The 19,654-nt window shown below is 40.3% G+C and overlaps 1 protein-coding gene across 5 annotated transcripts; it reads right to left on the bottom strand.

The window, feature by feature from the left end:
- Positions 1-3,965: 3,965 nt before the first annotated feature.
- Positions 3,966-13,539, bottom strand: GNPDA2 (glucosamine-6-phosphate deaminase 2). 5 transcript variants are annotated; one of them, XM_020786306.3, is made up of 7 exons: positions 13,299-13,539; positions 10,834-10,997; positions 9,910-10,011; positions 9,561-9,743; positions 8,364-8,548; positions 7,230-7,404; positions 3,966-4,374 (listed from the first exon to the last, which is right to left on the bottom strand). In XM_020786306.3, exons 2-7 carry the CDS (start codon positions 10,955-10,957, stop codon positions 4,313-4,315), a joined length of 831 nt encoding a protein of 276 aa, XP_020641965.1. In that variant the 5' UTR covers positions 10,958-10,997; positions 13,299-13,539; the 3' UTR covers positions 3,966-4,312. The 5 variants fall into 5 exon arrangements, with proteins under 5 accessions (XP_020641965.1, XP_020641966.1, XP_020641967.1 ...); XM_020786307.3 differs by having other exon boundaries at positions 13,305-13,505; XM_020786308.3 differs by lacking the exon at positions 9,910-10,011.
- Positions 13,540-19,654: the final 6,115 nt, after the last annotated feature.

The following is a 19,654-nucleotide window of genomic DNA, read 5'->3' as shown; positions in this document are numbered from 1 at the left end:
TGTCCCCTTTTCCTCTTGCCTTCACACTTTCCCAACATCAGAGTCTTTTCCAGGAAGTCTTTACTTCTCATGAGATGGCCAAAGTATTAGATCCTCAGCTTCAGGATCTGTCCTTCCAGTGAGCACTCAGGGTTGATTTTCTTTAGAATGGATAGGTTTGTTCTCTTTGCAGTCCAGGGGACTCACAAAAGAGTCTCCTCCAGCAACACAATTCAAAAACATCCATTCTTCAGTGATCAACCTTCTTTATGGTCCAGCTCTCACTTCCATACATTGCTACTGGAAAAACCATAGCTTTGACTATGCGGACCTATGTTGGCAAGGTGATGTCTCTGCTTTTTAAGATGCTGCCTAGGTTTGTCATTGCTTTCCTCCCAAGCAGTAGGCACCTTTTAATTTCATGGCTGCTGTTACCATTTGCAGTGATCATGGAGCCCAAGAAAGTAAAATCTGTCACTGCCTCCATATCTTCCCCTTCTATTTTCCAGGAGGTAATGGGACTAGTGGCCACAATCATAGTTTTTTTGGATGTTGAGCTTCAGACCATTTTTTGCATTCTCCTCTTTCACCTTCATTAAGAGGTTCTTTAATTCCTCCTCTCTTTCTGCCATCAGAGTTGTATCATCTGCATATCTGAGGTTGTTGATATTTCTTCTGGCAATCTTACTTCCGGTTTGGGATTCATCCAGTCCTGTCTTTTGCATGATGTATTCTGCATAGAAGTTAAATAAGCAGGGAGACAATATACACCCTCATCGTACTCCTTTCCCAATTTTGAACCAGTCAGTTGTTCCATATTCAATTCTGTTGCTTTCTGTCCCACATATACTGTAGATTTCTCGGGAGATAGAGAAGGTGGTCAGGCACTCCCATTTCTTTAAGAACTTGCCAGTTTGTTGTGGTCCACACAGTCGAAAGCTTTTGCATAGTCAATGAAGCAGAAGTAGATGTTTTTCTGGAACTCTCTGGCTTTCTCCATAATCCAGCGCATGTTAGCAATTGGTCTCTAGTTCCTCTGCCCCTTTGAAATCCAGCTTGTACTTCTGGAAGTTCTCGGTCCACATGCTGCTGAATCCTACCTTGTAGGATTTTGAGCATAACCTTGCTAGCGTGTGAAATGAGTGCAAATGTATATTTTGATAAAGATTTTTTTAAAAAATGTGTGATGGTAGATGATATGATTGACTAGAAAGTTTGTAACTCTTTAATGAAGCATTCTGGCTTATGATTAATCCTGTAGTGTCATCATGATTCTGATGGACTCCTTACTTTCTATACTTAAGCATTGCTGAGAAGTTGCTTGCCTGCTTGTGTTTAAAATTCTCTTTAACATCTTACATACTATGGGATATAAATCAAATTATTTATTTATGGCATATTAATCACATTGTCCATCTATTCGTTTATATGTATGCGCAACAGTTTTCAGAGGTAAAAATATATTTGAATTTAATTTCATTCATGTAGAATAAGTAAAACATGTTCAAATGAAGAAATTTTCATTTCTAGAAGGGCATATCTAAATTCACCATCAGACTGCCATTCCATTTAGGAAAAAAAACACCCTGATGCATCAACAGCCCTTTCACTGCTTTTAATTTTCTCATTATTTAGTATGTCTGTGCCAATTACACATGAATACATGTAGTCTAATATGCTATTATTTCCTGCAACCTGTGGACCTAGTGTAATTGTTCAGATGTTCAGCATGTCGTCTTCCTGATCATACAACTTTTCTTTTTGCCTTCCTAAGCTTCTGGATGCTATCCACTAGTTGGTTTTCTCATTCAGAAACAGGAAGGGCAAAGAGGAACTCGGGGACTCTGTAGAGAGCAAATATAGCATACAGACTGGCACACATTCCTTTTGATTTTCAGAGAACTCTTTCTGGTTCATATCACACCAATTAACTCCTTCTGTTCCAGAGATTGGAGTGTAGCAGCTGCACACCTTTTAATTCTATCCTAGAATCCCCAGTGTACTCAATAAAAATCAGTGGTATAGATCCAGAAAGGCTGATTTCTGCAAAATCTCTTCCCCACCCCCCAAACCAATCAATCTTGGGCAGTAAGTGCAAGAATTAAGAGGAATGTACTAATGAACCCAAAGTTTGTTTGCAGACATTTAAAGGATAGCACATAGCAAAGAGCTCTACAGAAAACTCCTCTCAGTGCAACTAACAGCAGCTAGATATGGAATCACCTCCCCCCTCCCCTGCTCTGAAGTCACCAAGTGTAAAAAAAGTAGTCCTGGTGACACTGTTTGTGATCTGTTCCAACCTTAGAACTCTGAAGTGGGGTGAGCATATAGTAGCTCTCCAAATGCTATCGGACTGTAATTTCCAGAAGCCCTAGACTATGTTGCAGAATGGGAACTGCAGTCCAGTCCCAGCTGCACGGCTACAAATTGCCCACCTTTTCTATGATGAAAGGCCCAGGATCCTGTTTGCCATGAGTACAGCTCTGGGAATGTCCAGCTTGCTCTTTCACAAGCCAGAGATCACCCCACTTAATTCCAGCGGGGCTTACACTCATGCATGGAAGTACTGTACCAGATACCTCCTTGGATGAACTCTGGATAAGCTCCACTACTACACAGATAATGGAGTCTTCCTGAAAAGGATTAAGTTTGCATCAGCTGTATCACATCCATGGTCTATAGTGCATCTTCAGTTTTGTCTGCACAGGCAAAATCCAGGACACTCTAAATCCAGTACGCGCATGCACATGGCAGCATGGCTATGTAGAGCCTTCAACTGGTTTTAAATTAATACCAGTGTCTCTGCTTCATGAGTAAGAATACAAATTTCCAGTCTAACACTGGCTTTATTTGCTTTAGAAGCAGTACACTGATAGCGGAGACTCCACTGCAGAATCACAATATAGCCAACCTGCAAAAATGGTAGAAAAATTTGATATTACCTCACACAGTGTTTTTCAAATGAGCTAGTTTGCACACTCAGCTGCACATATTCAGCATGTGGCATAACTTCCAGCTGCTAAAATCAACCACCGCTTTCACTTGCTAGGCAGTATTTATTCAAACAGGTGCCCTCCAAAGTGTCCTCCATTTCCTGTTGGAGAGCCTTGAACTGGAAGCGCCAGGCAGAGAAGCTACTGTCTTCAGCATGCAAGACATGTATTCAGCTACTGGGCTCAGGGTGATTGTCCAGTTATGAAGTGATGCATGTGGGAAAGCAGCTCTTCATTCCTGCTAGAAGGAAAACATCAAAAAATCTTGTGTCTCCCACACGAGGCTAGAACAACACTGAAAAGAAAAAAGGTCCGTTTTGACTTTTGTGCAGTCAAGACTGATAGTTTAGCTTCTCTTGGGTGATCGACTGTACTTCTTGCCTTCTAGAAACTAAACAGAGGACATGAATGGCACCATCAAACCAGCCAAACCATAACCAGCCTGGATAATCAAATATTTCTTTCAATCCAGCTGACTTTGGAGAAATACAATTTCAGTGAAGAAAAACACCCATGTCAGGATTCATTAAACCATTATAGGACTGTTGTTCTTGACACTTAGTGCAATGACAATTCACAGGCATTCAATGGGTGAAGGACCTGCCTCCGCCTTTGCAGATTAACTACAGCTAAGCATCTAAAAGAATTTGAATCATTTAACAACAAAAAGATTTCTAAAGCAAACACACACATACACACTTACTGCAAACTTCATTTTCAAAAGTGAAAAGATTCCTTGATGTTTGTAAAACACTGGAATGGCTACTCCCTCGGGGGAAAAAGTACTGAAATGGTCACTTGTACGACAGGGAGTATTTTCAAACACAATGAAAGCAATACCATGCTTCACAGATAATCTAGCGCAGATTCTAAGGCAACCAACTTCAATGGTCCAAGTGCACAAAGGTGTCTGTACGTATTTTGCAGCGCCCACTTCAACGTATCGATTCATATGTTTATCGGTTCATTACATACGCCAAGACAGAACACACCTTAAGACGAAAAGAAAAAATTGTTCTATATTTTGAGTTACACAGTACTTTTCTCTCCCTCTGAACAGCTTGCATATGCCTGCACTCTGAAATCAGAGTTCTTCTTTCCAACAGCATGCAGCATGTAATAGGCACCACCATCTTGGCAGGAAAGCAGAGAATAAAGCTTGTAACTGTTAATAGGAATGTGTGTACATCTGACCTCTAGAAAAAATGACAACCCCCAGCTACAGTACTTAGAAGTTCTCCATTTTAGCCCATTTTCAGCATATTGCCCAGCAGTACATTCGTCTGCTAACGAAGATCACTGCCTGTGTCAAAAGTCAGAGTCCAGCATGGATTTCACTGTCAGTTTTGCTCTTTCATACTGTAAAGAGGATCCACAAGTTTGTTGTGCACATGCATTAAACCTTGAGGAAAAGAAAAAATAATGTTAGATAATCTAATATGGGGAAGATATGCCACACTTGGCCTTTACAAGATACTGATTTAAATGCTAATGGTGTAAAAGGCTGTTCCCTCAGTTAAGATCACATACACTGATTTGAGCTTGTGATTTCAGCCACATTATGAGGGGGTGCTGATAAGTACTGAACCTTTCCCAGAAAAAAATGAGGTAGGTTGCTGTAACTGCCACACTATTCTACATATTCCCCCTCAGGAAGTCAACACACTTGCGACATTTGTCCTGCAGCTTCTTAAGTCCCTGCAAATAAAATTCTTCCGACTGCTGCTGTAACCACTCATTTACAGCATTAGTTGCCTCCAGAACACTCCCAAATCATTGTCCCTTTAGGTGTTTTTTGAGTTTGGGGAACAGATAATAGTCAGGAGGAGCCAGGTCAGGAGAATAGGGTAGATGGGGCATTACTTGAAAGCCGAAGGAGGTCAGTTTTGCCATTGTTTCGCCTGCAGTGTGTGACAAGATGCTGTCACACAACAGGATGACACCTTTGGAGACCTTTCCCCAATGTTTTTCCTTGATGTTTTGCCTCAACTTCGTCAATAAAGCACAGTAATATTTTACATTGATGGTTGAACACTGTTGGAGGTAGTCCACCAGCAGAACTCCCTTCTTATCCCAAAAAACTGTTGCCATTTGCTTCTGCACCAACCTTTGCACTCGGAACTTCTTTGGCATGGGGGAACCACTGTGCTTCCATTCCTTAGACTGTTCCTTTGTCTCAGGATCATAACAGTAGATCCATGTCTCATCACCAGTTACCAGTTCGCCCAGGAAATCTAACTCATTTTTTTCAAAATGTTCCAAAATAGCCACCGATGACACCACACGTTTCCTCTCTTGTTCGGTTGTCAAAAGTTTGGGGATCAACTATGCTGCCAGCTTTCTCATTTCCAAGTCATTTTGGATAATGGCACCAATTCTCTCACGTGATATTCTCAGATATACTGTATAGCAATATTTTTGGCTGATATTCGACTGTCCTCCATGATCATGTCATGGATGACTTTCACATTTGCAGGCACAGAGACAGAAACAGGCCTTCCATTGGGTTTCTCACTTTCAACACCAAAATGGCCAATTTTAAAATTGACAACTCAACGTTTAACTGTTGCATATGAAGGGCCACTGTCACCCATAGTTTGTGACATTTCCTCATGGATCTGCTTTGCACCTTTCCCTTGGAGAAACAGGAGAAACATGATTATAGTCCTATGCTCTTCCACATTGAACTTTTCTGGAGGTGCTGCCATGTTCACTTTGTATCTGAACATGAAAGGTCAGTTAAAATCATAGGTAGTTGATTTTTGCACCATTGAATACAGACAAATTGGCCAATACACCCTGCAATTTATAGCTTCTTAGCTCGTTTTTTTTCTGGGAAATACTCAATACTTATCAGCACCCCCTCGTATAACCAAAAGAATAGAATGAATTTTCTTCCCATTTGTGATTACTTTCCCCACCCACTAAAACAGGGTGTCTGTACAAAATTTTATAGCTGGAAGCTTTCCCAGCATGGATCTTCTGACTGGAAGAAATCTTGAGCTAAAAGTACAGGAGCCATTCCAGCCAAGAGTGGGTGGGGAGAGAGAGAACTGCCATCTGTTAAGAAAAAGTCTGGTGATGCCGCACTTTGGGGTACCAAGAAACTCATTGGTACAAATGGGTTCAAAGCTCCACCTCTATTCTTTCAGAATAACATCCTACAGACCTGTGTTTTGCTTGACTTTTTAGGTGACTCAAAGTATTATATTGCCTAAATTACACGCTAGATAGAGCCTCAGAGAATAAATCATTTGTTTCATGAAGTTTTAAACACTTCTGAAATAATTTGGAAAAGAAGGGCAGAAATGGAAAGATGCCTGTCTAAGTCTAGATAGGCAGCAGAATCAGATGGCAGAACAACCTCTAAATAAGAGACAAAATGGCCACTTCAACTTCACTGCCATACTCTTTACCCAGCAAGATGGGATGATTGTTCTGACCATTGAGATGGACCTCCAAATGAAAGGAGGGAAGGATCCTATAGTTGTAACGGGATAGCTCCCATGCCTTCTTTGCAATGTCAGGAAAACTGAACTGATGGCAACTATGATGGCTTTTGAAGGAACTTTTAAGTTAGCACGGCTAACTTCATCCAAGAGACTGTCAGCACAATTTGTACTGTCACCTGTTCAATGTATGATTGAGAGGAACAGACGGCTTGCATTTGTCAAGCAGCTGTGGAAAAGAACTATATAGGCTTAAAAGAAAACCCCTTTGCCCTCTCTTAAAGCAAAAGGATTTTTCAGGGGACCAGTTTACATAATGAACTGAGACTTGAGGGCTGAATTACCAAATGGAAGATTCATGTCTAAACTAATACAGTGCCTGATTGGCGCTGGGTCTAAGAGGCTCCCTGAGGCTTGCCTAGCATGGAAAAAGCCTCTGAGACCCAGCGCCGATCAGCTGAGAAGCAGGGAGAGCAGGAGCAGAGACGCCCACAAAATGGCTGCTGGTTCCCTGCTGGTTGCCGACTCTCAGCTGTTTGGCGCTCTTTTTCTGGCTGTTCCGGGGCTACAAAGGCACTATGAGGAGCGGGGCTCAGCCTACTGTACCTGGTAAGTGACTTTTTGCTGACTTTTTTTGGTTTCTGACCTTTCCCCCCCATAGGAACACATTAATTAAATTTCAATGCATTCCTATGGGAAAACACGCTTCGCAAAATGAAATTTTCACTAGACAGCATTAACCACGGAACGGATTGATTTCATCTTGCGAGGCACCACTGTATTTTGTTCCTCACAGCGTAATGCTCACCTTTAAAATATTTGACTGTTTTAACTCTCAGTTCTAAGGTAGCATCTTCATCACATACAAAGATGGTGTGAGGATGTTGCTGGAAAGCAGAAACTGTCCACATATGATTGACTCCTTCTTCAATTGCCTTGTACAAGGCAAATGCTTTGTGTGCACCCGTGATCAGAATCATCACCTGTAAGACAGTCAAATTTGACAGTGTTATGGTTACCCCAAACTGTTAGGTTGTTAAAAGAAACAGATGGAAATGTCTGCTAAATTGCTTTAGCAGATGCTAAACTTTTCTCTCCTACGGGTTTGGCTTTATGGCCTTTCAAAGTGATGCCCTTGAAGTCTCTTCTTGGTAAACAGTACAGAGCACATTAAGTTTGGAGGGAAGTGAAATGGGAAAATGATTGATTCTGCTAAATTTGCCTTCAGACAAAAGTACCTGAAAGGACGGCACCCAGAGGCTGCTCTCTCCCTGTGGCAAATTCGTTCATCATACAAAGCATTGCAAGATATTCCTCAGCTCAGCCTCTTCACAGAATTCACTAGAACATTAAATCAGTGGCAATAGACAAAGTAGCTCTCCTTCCATTTGGGTTTTTGCTGGTTCTGTATGTGTGAGCACAATGGGGCAAGCGTCATCTTGATTTGTCAGCCAGTTAAAAAAAATGGGAGGGGCACCTGTCGTTCCATCAATACAAGTTTTCCAGTTTTGGCCACATGACGGCAACAAAACAGAAGGTAGCAGAAGCCCCTGCAATGGAGTATTATGAAAAGTGTATTGAAATTCTTTTCAATACTCGTCCTCCCTAATGAAATTTCCCCCACACAAATTTAACTCTGCATCCTGGGATACGATGGAAAACCTTTGGTTCTCCAAACGTTCTACAAATCTCTCCATCCCTTACCCTGCTGGCTGGGGCTTTTAGGAGTAGAAGTCTAAAATATCTGATGCAGGAGGAATGGCATTATTTTACAGAGATTATATCCATGTACATGGACACTGTCGTCTGATTCAGTTTAATTGGCACAAAGGTTGTGAAAACAAAAATATTCCCTTCCTTTTCTTATTGGTAAAATAACTCTCAAGGATTATGAAGCTATTAAATTGTTGTAGACAAAAGGAGTTCACTTTAACGTTCTTACTTCTCGAGCATCCATCACCGTCCCCACACCAACAGTTAATGCCATAGTTGGCACTTTAGTTAAGTCTCCATCAAAGTATTTTGCATTTGCCAGAATGGTGTCCATGGCCAGCGTCTTCAGTCTTGTTCTGGATACCAAACTTGATCCTGGTTCATTGAAAGCTATGTGACCATCTGGACCAATGCCTTCAAAGAGAACATATTATAAGGTCAGCAAGAATGTGCACTGCTGATCACATTATGCATTGTTTCTACATAACTGAAAATTACTGCCAGGCACCCTAAGCTGTGTACCAAGTGTGATGTAGTGGAGACAGTGACAGATTAGGACTGTGGAAACCAGGGTTCAATTCCACACTTGGCCACAGAGACTCACTAAGGGAGTGGAACTGGTCAAACCTTATGTATCTCACTTACCTTCAAAGCCCTAATAAGGTCCCTATAAATTAGTATGAACTTGATGACACATAATTAACTCTAAGCTGTAGCTGCATGAAATGAGTTGAACTATGACAATACTAATGAGTCAGACTTTACAAGGTCTTACATCAGAATACTGTCTCTGATGTGTGTTTTGCACAAGACATCATCCTAAATATTGAGTAGTCTTAAGCTATGCGTTATAACAAATGCACAGAATGCCTTAGTGTCATATCTAAACATTCACAGCAGATAAAAAACCAAGAGCATCAGAATCTTGTGGGATGGAAATCTGAAAACCACCATGGCTGATATCATCAGCTTTAAGTGACATAACTTTTTGTGTTATGTGTACTATTAGGTCAACTCTGACTTATGGGGACCCTTCAGAGTTTTCTTGGTAGAGAATATTCAGAAGTAATTTACCATTCCCTTCTTCTGAGGGTGCCCCTGAAACTTACCCAAGGCCATACGGGCTGGCTCATAGGAGGCAGTGAGGGACTGAACTTCCAACCTCTGGCTCCACAGCCAGATACCTAACTCACTCAGCTATCCAGACAGCTGGCATAACTTTACACAACTGGATTTCTGCCACTGTGTGTTTTGTGCATATACAAGCTAAAGAACTTATATATGAGAATTAGACGATCTTATGACCACTTCCACTATTTCATTCTTCTAATCTTCCTTGGATCCCTCTAAATAGTAGCATAATCCAGCAATGGCTTGACCACTCAAAGTTTAGAACTTTGTCTCCATTTAATAAAGAATATTTTACCTCCAACAAACAGCTCTATCCCACCAGCTTCTTTTATTTTTTTTTCAAAGGAATCACATTCTGCTTTTAGATCTGGAGCATTTCCATCAAGAATATGAGCATTGTTTGGATCTATATCAATATGTTTAAAAAAGTTATTCCACATATAAGAATGATAGCTCTCTGGATGACTTCTGGGAAGCCCTGAAATAAAACATTGAACAAAGTCTAGTTTATTAGAGTCCCATTGATAGACTGCAAACAACAGTTTGATTCACATGATGTACACTTAACAATACAGATTTATTCTATGTGTGCAAAGTGATTTCTGGTCAGTATAAAACACATTAACATGTTTAAAACAGCTTACCCACATATTCATCCATGTTGAATGTCTTCACATATTTGAAAGACAGATCTCCCCTTTTGTGATATTCTATTAATTTCTGGTAGCATCCTAGAGGGGTACTTCCTGCATTAAACAAATTACTTCATTATGATGTGCACCTTAATAGTTACAAGATGCAAATTGGTCACAAATCCAGTTATTATTACATGGATCGGTGATCCCACTTTGTATTTGGTTTCATTTGTTTGCACACATAGGAAACATTCAGGTTTATTCAGAGGAACCAGTCTCTCACTAGAAATAAACACATTTTTTTTTTAAAAAATCTAAGTTTTGTAAAAAAAAATTTCAGCAAGTTCGTTACTGTGAAGCTTTTCCATGTTGGAAAACTGCTCCACGCTATAGCAATTGGAAGAAACACTTAATTTTGTCCTACAAGAAAAGTGTCCCTCTGGGTTTTGTTACACTTGCTTGTGTGGATGACATTTAATGTTACCTTGAGATTGTCTAAATCAGCTGGGAGAAATGAGTCAATCACACAACGAGAAGAGTAACCAGACTGAGGGAGGAAGTGGTGGGGTGTGTGCGCAGCCTAGATAGAGGAAGCATTCCACACTACTGAAGAAGCCACAGTTTTCACAGACAGGAGATACAACATTGAGATAGCTCTCTAGATCAGGGGTTCCTAACCTTGGGAAGCCCAGGGGTTCTTTGACCGGAACTGCCAATAACCCCAGCCAGCACAGCTGGTGGTGAAGCCGTCTGATGACATCTGCCAGGTCACAGTTACCAATCTTGTTTAAACTGCTTCTTTAACATGACTCTATTTGCCACTGAGCCCTGGAAGCAGTTCAGACCCACCAAATGATAGAGCCACGTTGCTGGAACAGGAAGTCCCAAACTCACCTTCTCCTGCACTTAACAAAAGAGGAGGCAATATGTTACCTGTTGGTAAGCCAAGAGTGAAATATCTGTTTTCATTTGGCTTGAACTGGATGATGCGATTACAGATGTACTTGGCAGCCCATTCACTAGCCAGGTCGTAGTTGTTGAGTATGACCAGCCTCATCCTTTCGTGAATCAACTCCCCAATCCAACCAAGACCGAAGCTGAGGGGAGAACCAGTCACACATTACAAAAAGGACTTCTTCTAAGCCAGGCAGGGGCCATTTGCAAACCACTTATCCAACAAAGCCCACTGATTCCGCAGCATGGTTTGCCAGGGGTCTGACGGCTTCCCCTCGCTTTTTCACTGGAGGCAGATATCAAAACTAGAAGACATAGCAATCCCTGCTGGTCCACTGTACAGCAGGGGTGCTTTCTGATTAGCTTGGGAGGTCAGGAGCTACGAGGTGCATTTGACCACTGCCCCTTCTCAAGTGTTAGGGATAGCCTGCTTAGGAAACTTGCCAAGGATCCTGCAAGCATTTTACATACGTGCATGCGTTTGAGCAATCATAATTTGATTTAGAATGGCTAATGTGCTGACAAGGCAGCAATTTGCCAGCTAAGAATTTTGTGTGTGGCAGGAGAGAGGGTTGTTTGTTTTTTTTTGAGTTCAAGACTAAATAAGCAACACTCTCCTCTAGCTGCAATACACAACATTTCAAAAACTCAATTTTGTTTTTAATTAGTGAGTTTTTTCCCCCTTTAATGATGAAGACCATAATCTACACACACAACTTAGTCTAAAACAACAGCATCTGCTGTAGAGAAAGATAATTCAGATGTGATGGCCATTACATGAAACAGTGACTGTACTACTGAACTTTATTTAGTAATAAATTATATGAATGTGAATTTCGTTGTATGGTATACTGTGTATATACTTACAATGACAATAAATTATATTATTATTATTATTATTATTATTATTATTATTATTATTATTATTATTATTATTATTATTATTATTATTATTATTATTATTATATTAAAGCCAGTTTGCTCTGTTTACTAGAAATAACTCCCATAGCGTTCAGTGGGGCTTACCTTGTAGTAAATAGAGTCGATGATGGCATTTGAGAAAGGTTAAGCAATTTAAACAACATTGCTTACTAAACTAATTTATATTTCTTTAAGAAGACACAAGCTTTGGAGAGACAGAACTCACCAGAAGCTGAGAATCATTTAGTACCTGAGAACCCAACCCATTTTAGGTAAAGGTAAAGGTTTCCCTTGACATTTTTAGTCCAGTCGTGTCCGACTCCAGGGGGCGGTGCTCATCCCATTTTCAGCATATTTTTATGGTCTGTAGGCATCAAAACAACTAAACAGCATAATAAATTATCAAAGTTCGAATATTACTACAAGCAATACCTTGATCTAATAATAAACACAACACAGTGTGTTTGATAATTACCACTCTCTGGAAAAGTATTCTTTTTGATAGTTTTAATTAGAATATTCCTTTGCTTCTTCCTTGAGCCTGTAAGACCATCAAGTCTGCTTCCAAATGGAACAGTCGTTATTTTTTAAATGGCTTTATGATCCATTTTGGACCTAAATATCAGTATATATACATTTCAGCAGAGACAGCTTTTGTCTGTAGTGCTGCTGGAGCTACAAGATGCCTGTTTTGCTCCTCTATCACAGGGGTGGGCAATTAATTTCTATAGAGGGGCTACATGAAAAATCTGAACTGTGTTTAGGGGGCTGAACCAACTTTACTTAAAAATAAAACAGTGATGTTATGATTGTTTTTATTTTAAACTTGTTAATCTTCACAAATACTAAACAGGTTTTTTTGCGGTATGTTAAAGATAAGCAACTGATCAACTTTAGACAAAAAGCTATAAATGGTTTTGATGTCCATCGGGCTGGACAGGAGTGGCTTGCAGGCTGTGCCCAGGTCTGCTCTATCAGGATCTTCCATTTTTCAAACTGCAATTGACTCGTAAGTAAATTCTCAAAGGAATAAGGCTGTACAGAAGGGAGACCCATTATGCTCTAAAAACTGAATCAACGGTGGTGGGAACACAGAAAACGCCCTAAGGCCTTCTAAACAACCATGGATAACTTGCTGCCTTCCAGATGTGTTTGAGTGCAGGCAAACGTGTTGTGCAAGATGGGAGTTGTGGTCCACGCTTATTGGGCACGATGGAAGCTGTATTCAAACACATCTGGTGGACACCACTTTGGGACAACGGGGCTCTAACAAGTTCAGGGTTTTCAGGCTACAAGTCGCTCCGCAAACAAGCATAAAACAAAAAAACGATGGACAGGTTGTATAAAATAGCATCATCCATTTTGCAAAAAGTGAAATCCGCTCCCCTTGTTTTCACAGTTTATTGCAAAAAGAGAAAGCGAGCCTCCATTAGCTGATTTCATCCACTTCCTCCCCCCCCCATCCCCCGACACAGAACTCCTTCTTCCCTTCTCCCTCCCCTTGTTTTCCCTGAGTCACTCACACGCACAGCTCAGCCGGCAAGACTCAACCTCTCACGTTCTCAAATCCAGGTAGACAAGCAGCGACCCAGAGAGCGAAGGCAGAGAAACAAGACCCCCTCCCTCCCTCCCTTCTGGAAGAGGGGGCGTGGCCAAGACTTCCAGGAAAAACACCGGGCAGCTTCAGCTCTCGCTGTATTAACCAGAGCCACAGACGGGAAAGAGGCAGAGACTACGTACCACAGAAGGGCGGGCCAGCCGGCCGGCGAGGGGCGGGGGGGGGGGGGTGAAGAAGGCGTCCATTGCGCCTGCGTCCCAGAGGCCACACACACACACACACACACACAGAGAGAGAGAGAGAGAGAGAGAGAGAGAGAGAGAGAGAGAGAGAGCGCCTGAGGGCGCCTCTGCGTTTAGTCTGGGTAGTCAGGATTTGGGGCTGTTGGTGTAGAAGTTCTTATCGCTGTTTTTTTTGAAAGGAATTGGGGATTTTATTAAGATAGTAATAGCAGCGAGAATTATTTGTGCTGTTCTTTTGTACCTAGGTCGTTTGTTGTGGGAGAGTAAAGAGAATGACCTATGGCGAAAGTGAGGCCTTAGCACTAGTTAGTCTTAGGGGTCCTGGATCATGGCCCTGTCAGGAGAATTCAAGGTTTTGGCAGTATTGGTGCACTTCTATTCTGCGTTCTACCTTTACACAGGCTTTAGAAACGTATAATCTTGGTTATTTTTGTTCTAAATAGTTTTGAATATTAGCAAAATATATGAATTTTGGAGCCCTACATGTCTCTGGATTTTGGGGTTCTTAGTTTTACTACTAATAAGGTTTTTAAATAGGGTTTTTAACTGGTAACTATTGATACTTGCTTAATTTTGTGGAATTATTTTCACATGGCCTTTAAAGTTCAGAATGAAAGCAACTGCTAGAATGGGCTAAAGTATGCCAAAACCAGAGGGGTAGGTAAGAGACAAAGGGCAAAATTAATGGACAATATGGAAATTACAATTTTTTTCTACATCCCTTTTAAGCAAGGTTTATATGCCTTCTATTTACAGGCACACAAGCACACACTGGTTTCTAAAACAGCCTTCTGATATTAAGGAAAGCTGATAACAAGGAAAAGTTATTTTAGGACTGGTAAAAAGTATTAGATTCATGCTATAGTGAGAATTGTTTTCTAATCATTCAAAATTATATTTTAAATGAAAACAAGTATACAAAATGCTAATATATGCAAAAGAATTAAACAAAACCACAATTAACTCTACTACTCCCTACCCTCAGGGCTAGTTTTCATTTTCATTTTTTGCTGTGTTTCATACTGCCCTGTTTTTCTTCAGAAATATATTGTTCCATCTATAGTTGTATATCTTTTCCCTTTCTGGAACACAACAAAACGTCATTCCATTTTTCTTTAACTTTATTAATATTTATTTATATATTCCATTTATACCCCGTCTATCTGGTCATTGAGACCACTTTAGGCGGCTTACAACATAAAATGTAAAACACATAACACAATTTACATAATTAGGAAAAAAAATCTCTCCAAATTACATTTTTACTTGCTATGATTCCTGGAATGTATCTAAACTGATTTGCTCTATAGTATAGTTTAATATTAGGTATGCCTAAAACTTTTCCCTGTTGTAGTATATGCCATAACTTTTTATTAATCCTTGCTCTCATTTCCATTACAGTAGATATTACTCATAGCTATTCTCTTAACTGCTTTTTAGTAATCTTTATAGGTAACATGAAAAAAAAACTTTAGAGGGGGAAATAGTATTCATTTTACATAAAAGTATTCTATCAGACCAAGAAATTCTCAACTTTTGAAACTCGTTTATCTGTTCATTCATCTGTTTTTTCATCTTATCTAGGTTCAATTTAATAATGTCTTGTAAATCCCAAGTACTATTTTATTGTGAGGATTCTTAGCAATACCAAGTTGTTCTCGGGGTCCCCTTATCCTAGAACTGCCCCACGTTGGGCACCATTGTGATAGGGTTCCTCTTTAATCTCCCTCGCTTCCATAGAGTGAGCCCCCAGAAAAATGTTTCCATTTTTGGGCCCAGAGTAGCCTATCTGCTGTGAGTATATACATTATTTATTTTTATTTATTTAATTAATTTATATGTCGCCCACACTACCCAAAGGTCTCTGGGTGGCTTACAACATTTAAACTACAATAAAAAATCAAAACAATTAAAATGCAATTAAAAGATAAACTTTAAAAATTGCCATTGGACCCACAGCTGATATTTTTCAATTAAAAGCCTTCTGGAACAGGAAGGTTTTGACCTGGTGCTGAAATGTCATCAGCGTCGGCACCAGACGAATCTCAGTCAGGAGGGCATTCCATAGTCTGGGGGCAGCTGCCAAAAAGGCCCTCTGTCTACAAGCCGTCCCTCTTACTTCCTTAAGGGACAGCTCTTTCAAAAGGGCCCCCTGGCTAGATCTTAACTTCCGGGTAGGTTCATATGGAAGGAGGCAGTCCTTCAGGTATCCAGGGCCCAAGCCGTTTAGGGCTTTATATGTCAAAACAAGCACTTTGAATTAGGCCCGGGCAGCTGGTAGCCAATGTAACTTAAACAGAATCAGCTTGATATGTTCCCTAGTGGCACCGCCACTTACCAGCTGTGCAGCTCGATTCTGGACCAGTTGCAGGAGCAGAGCCACCGTAAAACAGTGCTCCCAACCCAGCCAGCCTATCCAGAAGGACACCATGGTTGATGGTGTCGAATGCCGCTGAGGAGTCCAGGAGTATCAACAGGGTCACACTCCCCCTGTCTCTCTCCTGGGTCATTGTACAGGGCGCCTAAGGCAGTCTCTGTGCCAAAACCCGGCCTGAAACCCTATTGAAATGGATCCAGAAAATCTGTTTCATCCAACAGCCCCTGGAGTTGCCCAGCCACAACCCACTCCAACACTTTCCCCAAATAAGGGAGGTTCGCTACTGGTTGGTAGTTAACCACCAACCTTGGCTCCAGGTTAGGCTTTTAAAGGAGTGGATGAATTACAACCTGTTTCAAGGTGGTAGGGAGCACTCCCTCTCTCAAAGAGGCATTCACGGCCTCCTTGACCCAGGTGCGAACCCCCTGGCTGATCTTCCAACTAGCCAAGATGGGCAAGGGTCGAGCGGAGTGGTGGTAGAATGGACAGATCCAAGCACCCTGTCCACATCCTCAGGTCTCAACAATTGAAATTCATCCATTAATATTTGACCTAAGCACGGCACACTGGACACATCCTCTGATTCTGTAGTAACTGTGGAGTCCAACCCACTGCGAATCTGAGTGATTTCCCCCTCAAAATGGATGCCAAACTCATCACAGCGAGCTGACGAGCAGTCCGGGACCTCCACTGAATTTCACGGTTGAAGAAGATCCCGGTCCACCCGAAACAGCTCTGCTGGACAACATTCTGAGGAAGCAATACGGCTGGAGAAATATTGCCGTTTCACCAGCCATATTGCCACAAAATAGGCCCGATAATGGGCTCTATGTCTTGTTTGATCGGACTCCCAGTGGGATTTCCTGCACCTGCACTCCAGCCGTCTCCCCTCTCGCTTCATTGCCGGCAGTTCAGAAGTATACCAAGGAGCTGTCTGGGCTCGGCGAGCAGGGAGAGGGCGCTTAGGCGCAATCGTGTCAACAGCCCGGGTCATCTCCTTATTCCATAGGGTGACCTGAGCATCGACAGGAGCGCTAACCACATCAGACGGATATTAGACAATATTTTATTTTCTTATCAATGATTTCAGGCATGATATTCAGTAATGCTATTTTGGGTTTAAAATTTAATTTTTGTTGAATAATTTCTTTTACTATTTCCTACACCTGTGTCCAGTATCTTTTGACTTTTTCACATGTCCACCACATACAGTGGGGTCTTGACTTAAGAACGGCTTGAGTTAAGAACATTTTGACTTAAGAACCGCTCTCATAGGAAAATATTGACTTGACTTAAGTACTTAGATTTGAGTTAAGAACTGAAAAAAAAAACCACGTGGGAGGCAGGGAAAGTGCAAAATGTGAACTTTCAGTTAACTGTTGGCCAGTGAAAAGGGTGCCTGTTTGCTTCCTCACTCCTCCCAGCATTTAGAGAGTGGATTGGGAGACAGTCTTCGGACTGCCTGGACTGTATTTTCCCTGCCTTCCCTGAACCTTTCTTGACCTAAGAAAAAAAAAGAAACCACCCCTCTAGTGGTCGAAGGTGGAATAGCAGTTTCCCATTAGTTTCTATGGCCGGAAAAGAGCAGATACGGATCAAATGGTTTTCAATGCATTCCTATGGGAAATGCAGATTTGACTTGAGAACTTTTTGACTTGAGAACCACCTTCCAATATGGATTAAGTTCTCAAGTCAAGACCCCACTGTATGATAATAAGTCCCTGGATTTTTTTTTTACACTTCCAACAAACATAGCTGTTACCCTCTGATATTTTTTGCCAACCTTACAAGGGTATAATGCTATAAAACATTTTGAGGATATTTTCCCTAAGATTTACTGGCTTAATCATTTTATGACACTCTTTCCACATCTTTGTCCAATCATCAATATCAATATTATGTCAAAAGCTATTTGCCCATTTTCCTCATCACCTTCTCATCCTCCAAGTCATACTCCAATCAGTATGTATAATTTTTTTTATTTTCTCATCAGTATATATCCACAGTTTATCCACCTGAACTTCATCCTCAAAGTACTCCACAATTTTATCTTTTATGTATCTCGATTCCAGTTTCAACATTGACCACCAATCAGTGGCCACTCCTAATTCCTCTAGCTCTTGCTTATCTTTTATATTCTGTTCTTTAGTAAGTAATTATATGTGAGTAACACTCCTTTCTGGTTCAACACTTTCAATGTAAATGCCTCTATAGGAGCTACCCATATTGGAGTTTTCCTATAAGTTTGTGTATGAAATTTTTGCTATACTAAACATAATGCCTTCCTCAAAATATGTTCTGCAAAATGTGATTGTTCTTTGTATTTTCTATACCACAAATACAAATTTCAATGTCAAACTATCCAGGTCCTTAAAATATTTAAAATTTAACAGTATTGGCAAGTTTTGAAATAAAAATAATAGTTTTGGTAATATTATTTTTATTGTGGAAATTCTTCACATCAAAGTTAGTTGCAGCTTACTCCATTCTTCCAAATTTTTCTGGATTTCCTCCTGTATTGTAAAATAATTTTCTTTCATTAAGTTACTTGTTTTTTTGTGATGGTAACTCCTAAGTATTTAATTTTCTGTACCACCTCAAAGTTAGTTTTCCTTACCAATTTTTCCACATCTTTCTTTACGTTTTTAGTCATGAATTTTGTTTTTTGATAATTTATTTTAAGACCTGCCACCTGTCCAAATTCTTCTATGACTCTCAATAATTCTTCCAAATTTTCTAGAGGATTTTCTAGTATTATAGCCAGATTGTCCGCATATGCTTGCACCTTAAATTCTCTAATTTTCAGTCGTGTAATTCCCTCATTATACCTGTCTGTTCAGGATTTCTAATGTTAGACTAAATAGTAGAGGGGATAGTGGACATCCCTGTCTTGTCCCTTGTTCAGTCTATGTTTCCAGTTAGATTGCCATTAATTAATTTTAATCCTGGCTTTCTGTTTGGTATATATTGCTTTAATTGTTTGTAGAAAGGTTCCTTCCACTCGCATTTTCTTTAATTGTAACAACATAAACTCCCAGTTGATGTTATCAAAAGCTTTCTCCGTATCTAGAAAAATTAGCATCGTCTGCTTTTCTAGATATATTTCATAATATTCCAGAGTATCTATTATTGTCCTTATATTTGATGATAATTTCCTTTTAAGAATGAAACCTGTTTCATCTGTATGTATTATTTCTTCAAGTACCTCCTTTAGTCTTGTTGCCCAGATGGTTGCAAAAATCTTATTGTCAGCATTTAAGAGAGAGATTGGTCTGTAATTCTTAATTTGAGCTGTATTTCTTTTCTCATCAGATATCTTGGTATTTAAAAAAAGCAAGAAAGCAGTGGGGAAAATGCACATATATCTGTAACCTCAGATTAACTATTTGAATACCATTTATGCATTATGTCATGCGGGTTGTGACTATTTTGGATCTTTTTGGAGAATGGTTATGAACTAAGTGAGGCACATCCAGGGCTGCAGGGTCTTATTAGCATACAGAGACTTACAACAAGCACATGCCATCTAAATCAGCATAATTGTTCTCGAAAGTATTTGAATTCTGAAACTACATCTAAACTTGACATTACACCGTGTTTAAAATATTTCCACTTATGTTTTTGACATACCCAGCTTGAAGTGATCCCATGAAGTTTGCAGAATATTTTCTGGCTTAATAGGTAGTCCTTATTTTATGTTTT

This window comes from Pogona vitticeps, chromosome 5 (genome assembly GCF_051106095.1).
Source record: "Pogona vitticeps strain Pit_001003342236 chromosome 5, PviZW2.1, whole genome shotgun sequence".
NCBI classification, from domain to species: domain Eukaryota; kingdom Metazoa; phylum Chordata; class Lepidosauria; order Squamata; family Agamidae; genus Pogona; species Pogona vitticeps.
Note: the sequence above shows the minus strand (reverse complement) of the source record. Positions and strands in the feature narration are given on the sequence as shown.

What these genes read in the sequence shown, in the direction of transcription:
- GNPDA2 (XM_020786306.3), bottom strand. Translation starts at nt 10,957, where the DNA reads ATGAGGCTGGTCATACTCAACAACTACGACCTGGCTAGTGAATGGGCT. An exon ending in CAACATGGATGAATATGTGG is followed by an intron (nt 9,744 to 9,909) that starts GTAAGCTGTTTT and finishes GTTTTATTTCAG; the next exon opens with GGCTTCCCAGAAGTCATCCA. An exon ending in CGGTGATGGATGCTCGAGAA is followed by an intron (nt 7,405 to 8,363) that starts GTAAGAACGTTA and finishes ACTGTCTTACAG; the next exon opens with GTGATGATTCTGATCACGGG.